This window comes from Morone saxatilis, unplaced genomic scaffold, assembly GCF_004916995.1.
Source record: "Morone saxatilis isolate NCDOM2014 unplaced genomic scaffold, NCSU_SB_2.0 Contig3, whole genome shotgun sequence".
In the NCBI taxonomy this organism is placed as follows: Eukaryota; Metazoa; Chordata; class Actinopteri; family Moronidae; genus Morone; species Morone saxatilis.
In genome coordinates, this window is record NW_023339873.1 from 71011 (window position 1) to 76010 (window position 5000).

The 5000-nt window shown below is 44.4% G+C and overlaps 1 protein-coding gene across 1 annotated transcript in view; it reads right to left on the minus strand.

The window, feature by feature from the left end:
* Positions 1–2267: 2267 nt before the first annotated feature.
* The window catches only part of lgals3b (lectin, galactoside binding soluble 3b), a 3493-nt gene continuing 760 nt past the window's right edge, over positions 2268–5000 (minus strand). Inside the window, exons 3-7 of the mRNA XM_035673559.1 lie at positions 3754–3850; positions 3284–3444; positions 3106–3194; positions 2852–3020; positions 2268–2704 (exon numbers count right to left, since the gene is read on the minus strand). Of these exons, the coding sequence (XP_035529452.1) occupies positions 2546–2704; positions 2852–3020; positions 3106–3194; positions 3284–3444; positions 3754–3850 (675 nt within the window). The 3' untranslated portion in view covers positions 2268–2545. The remainder of the gene's footprint in view (positions 2705–2851; positions 3021–3105; positions 3195–3283; positions 3445–3753; positions 3851–5000) is intronic.

A 5000-nucleotide genomic window follows, 5' to 3' on the forward strand; every position in this document is an offset into this window, starting at 1 on the left:
GTAGACCACCCACAGAAGAACAGCAGAACAGTTAGCACGATTATAAGTATTTTATTGGCGAACAGCAGCTTGAAGTGCCGGTGTATCAATACTGCGTTATCGGTGAATACTGTTATCATCATACTGCCATTATCGAATAGCTGCTTATCAATACTTGGCATTATCAATACTCGTTTATCTGAAATACTGCCCGCCTAACGACAGCAGGTTAGCAGTCGGAGCCCTAACAGACACAGTTAGCATCGCGGAGGCCTAACAGACACAGGTTAGCCCCATCGCGGGAGCTAACATAACAGTAGCATCGGCGCGAGCTAAGCAGACACTGACCATCTCCGCCTCAGTCAGCCCTGCCACACACAAACACTCCTTTTCCCGTTGCTTTTCCCGTCTGATGGTGCAAACGACTGTCGCCGTTTGTTCCCGCTTGATGGGGCTGAAAAGCACTGGCGTTTGGCGTTCTCCGTGATGTGAAACACTGGTCGCGTTGTTCCCAGTTTGATGCTGCGAGAACACTGGTCGGCGTGTTCCGCGTTAAGTGATAACGATGTCGGTTGTTCCCGGTTGCATGCCTGCAGAACCGACTGTCGGTTGTTCCCGGTTAATGTGAAACACCTTGTCCGCGTTGCTTCCCGTTGATGGTGCAAACACTGTCGGGCTGGCGTTCCTTAGCCTTTGAATAAAATGTTTAAAATGTCGCGCCTTAACGCCGCTGTGGAACCTGGTGCTGCCTGGCCTTCCTGTCTGCCTGCTCCTGTCTGCTGCCTGCTCCTGGTGCTGCCTGCTCCTGTCTGTCTGCTCCTGTCTGTCTGTCTTGTCTGCTCCTGTTGTCGCTGCCTGCCCTGTCTGTGCTGCTCCTGTCTGTCTGCCTGCTTCCTGTCTGTCGTCTGTCTGCCCTGTCTGTCTGCTGGTCCTGTCAAGCCTGCTCCTGTGCTGTCTGCTCCCTGTCTTCTGTCTGCCTGTCTGTCTGTCTGCCTTGCTCCTGTCTGCCTGCTCCTGTCTGTCTGCTCCTGTCTGTCTGCTCCCAGCTAACAACCACTGACCCAGCAGACTGACGCACAGCCGGAGAGGCTGCGTCATGACGTAGCGAAGTCTGCCAAAGATCGTGTATATAAAAACAAGAGTGCGCGTAAGTAATTGCGCAGTGGAATCATTGTATCAGACTGGAATGTTAAAACTACAATTTAATCTGCATATTATTTATTTATTTATTTATTTATTGCCCTTTGCCGTTTTATTTAGTATTTCCCTTTATACTTTTTGTTTGTTTTAACACCAATGGACTGAAATGGAAACAATAAACTTTGTTTATATGGCCCCTTTCATACATAAAATAAGATACAGGAAATAAAAACAAGTTAGAAATGATAAAACATTAAGATAAAACCATACACGTGGTATAAAGATATAAATAAGTGTATATATATCAGTTATGCCTGTTTGTGGTGGGATTATGTTTGAACCTTTGGTGTATAAGAACAAAAAGCTGTTTCATACTGTTTGTACTTCGGAAAATTAAAGTTTGTTTGGATTAATAAAAAAGTGCAGCAAAATGAACTGAGCACTCACACATATTAATGTTAATGTAGTATTAAAGCTCCAGAGTGTACCACTTAGGGACATCTAGTGGTGTAGTTGTACATTGCAACACCACAGGTCTCACATGAATCAGATGGACTACAAAAACAACATTTTAGATACTGTGTTGTTTCATGTAAGCGATATACACAATATGACATGTTGTTCTCTGTACATACCAGCGGACCCGCTCCCTCTCAAAGTAACAAAAATACAACGATTCTCATTTTCAGGTGATTAAACACTAATGAAAACACACCTATGAATATTATATATATTATATATATATATAATATACCATGTCGCCCTCTGGTGGCTGTGAGCACTTTAACCTCCAACAACATTTCCTGCTGCACACGTCACAGAAGTTCTATGAAGGCTCCAGACTGTGTTAGCTGCTAATAGCATAACACACCTGAATCCCCGGCCCAACTGTGGGCCACCTAATTGCATTGTGGGTAATGTAGGCAGCAGGTTTACAGGAGTGGGATGGTAAAGCAGAAGAGGACAGATGTGTCGTTCTGAGGAAGAATGATGATGTGTGTGAAATAATATGATTTATTATATAATGACAGCTAACACTGGATCCCACAATGGGAATTGGTCCCAGTACAGCACTGATGGTACCAGCAGAGGTCAGAGGTCAGAGGTTGGGTACTCTCCTGCTGCACAAATACAAACACACAATCAGATGGATTTTAAGCCTTTATTTATACGAGTCAAACTTTAGAACAGTAAGTCTAAAGAATAATAATAAAGTTGATCCACTGACAACATTTTATGCTAACCTGACCAAGAATCATCTACTGAAGATCCCCAGTAGATCTCCAGTGGATCCCCGGTAGATCTCAGATGGATCCGCGGTAGATCTCCGGCAGATCTCCTGTGGATCCCCAGTAGATCTGTAGTGGATCCCTGGTAAATCTCTGGTGGATCCCCATTAGATCTGTAGTGGATCTGGTGACCTGCCTCAGGGCAGAGTCTCCGTGTGGACCCTGGACAGGTTGACGTCGTAATAGATGTTGAGTTTGTTGATGGCTCTCAGGTCGGTGATCCGGTGTTGAAACGACAGCAGGTGAGAATTGTTGACAGCGACCTTAAACTCTCTCTGGGAGCAGAGGATCTTTATCTGCAACCACAAAAACACAACCTCACAGACTGGTCCTCAAACTACACTTTATGGTGCATTCAGGGACAATCCAACACCTTAGCGTCACCATCAGAAGACAAACATAAAGTCTTACATTTTGATAGAGGTATAGAAGAAATATCTGACCTCGAATGGCTGTCCCTGGACGAAGGGGAAGTGCTGCAGGTCTCTCTCCTCTTTCCCCCACTTGTTGCCGATGCAGCTGTTCCGGACGATCACCTTCTTGCCGCTCTCGTTGAAGCGAGGATTGAAGTGGAAGGCCAGGTCATTGGATGTGCCCAGATCCACTGTGAACCTGAACAACAACAGACATCACTGATCAGCTGAATCCCTCCATCCGTCCATCCCTCCTTGGTTTTTAATGAAGTGTTCATACTGACTTGTCAGCGTTGGGTTTGATGGTTCCAGCGATGGTGATGAGCAGTTTGTCATAAACTCCACTGGGAAGACTTTGTTTGTACGGAACCGCCTGCCAACAAGGAAACAACCATTAACTCCATCCATCATCAGTTCGTCATCCATCCATCAACTATCCATCTCTATCTTTTTCTGTCTTACCAGACTCTGTTGTGGGGCAACAGGGATGGCAGGTCCAGGTCCAGGTCCAGGTGATGGGCTGGGCCATCCTCCAGGTGCAGTGGGCTGTGGGGAGGGCCAGGCAGCTCCAGGTTGACCTCCAGGTTGACCTCCAGGCCAGGTGGGGTTGGAGGACGGTTGACCTTTACACACAAACACATCCTGTCTTTGTTCAGTTCTATTCTAGCCTTCATACGCAGGATTAGGTTTGTCTGTAGCTGTTGTTAGCAGGGTCAGAAGCTTCCCAGTGAACACAGACAGTTAGCTAGTTAGCTCTGTTAGCAGCAGGTAAACTTGGTACTGCGTTCCCAGTTGGTCTCGGATGCTGTGTTTGGTCCTGCTAACAGCAGCTACACTTAGCAGCAGTTAGCAGCTGCCTACTATCTGTCTATCAGAAAACTGTGTAAACCAGCCCAGAGAGATGGAGCTGGACTAAAAGATGATAATTGTACCTGGCCAGGCAGGATTGGTGGGTTGTCCCGGCCAGCCAGCGCTGCCTCCTGATTGATTGTTGCCTCCAGCCGGCCAACCACCTAAAGCGTCTTCCAGCTGCAGAGAGAAAGATACAGGAAGTTCTAACAGAGGCTGCAGTTACTCTAACATCCACCAAGTGCCTCCTTTTGTACCTTTAACTTTAAAAATGTAATCCAATTACTAATTACCTGTTCAAACATTTTGACAGTAACCTAATCCAAGTATCACAATAGTAAAGTAACTTGATTACTTTCAGTTACTTTTGGATTACCTCAACAGCAAATATGTAAATAAAGAGAGAGAGAAAGAAAAGAAGAATCAATAAGAAGTATTGATCTGTGTCCTCTAATGTATTTAAAATTATAATTGTACTAATACTCTACACTGTAATCTGATTACATATTTTTCTGTAACTCTAATGGATTACAGTTACCTTCTTTAGTTAGTTAGTTAGTTAGTTAAGATGGATAACATGATAAACATTAGCATGTTAGCATTGTCATTGTGAACACGTAGTTCTGAGCAGTTATTACTTATTGATTCTAGAGAACTGATTGAACTGATTGACATTTCTGTCAAATAAAGTCACAGTTTTCACTTTCCTCGTGTCTCACACACTACACACTGTACACACAGTACACACAGTACACACTGTACACACTGTACACACACTGTACACACACTACACACTGATACCACCACTGTACTACACACTTAGTTAACACACACTGTACACCACTGTACACACACTGTACACACACAGTACACACACAGTACACACACAGTACACACAGTACACACACTGTACACACAATACACACAGATTAAAGACTGTTTGTGTAAAATGACACAAACTGCAGTGAGTCTGACAGTCTGGGCTGTCCCTGAACGCAGCACAGCTCACAGGGTGTGTTCAGGGTGTGTTGGTGACAGACTCACCAGGAATGTACTGTATGACCCCCTCCCCACCCAACACACACACATACAAACACACACACACACACACTGAGTGTCTTTGTGGAGTTGTGAAACATCCAGTAAATGTTCACAGACCTACAAACATGGCTGCTGACTTCAGGAAAACCTCCCCAGCAATAATTGGTATTATTAATGAATTAATTATGAATTATTATTATTTATTAATCAAGTGTTATTCTGTATCTCCTTTCACCAGAGGGAGTTCTGTCTTTCTCTTAAACAATCAATCAATCAATCAATAAGAATA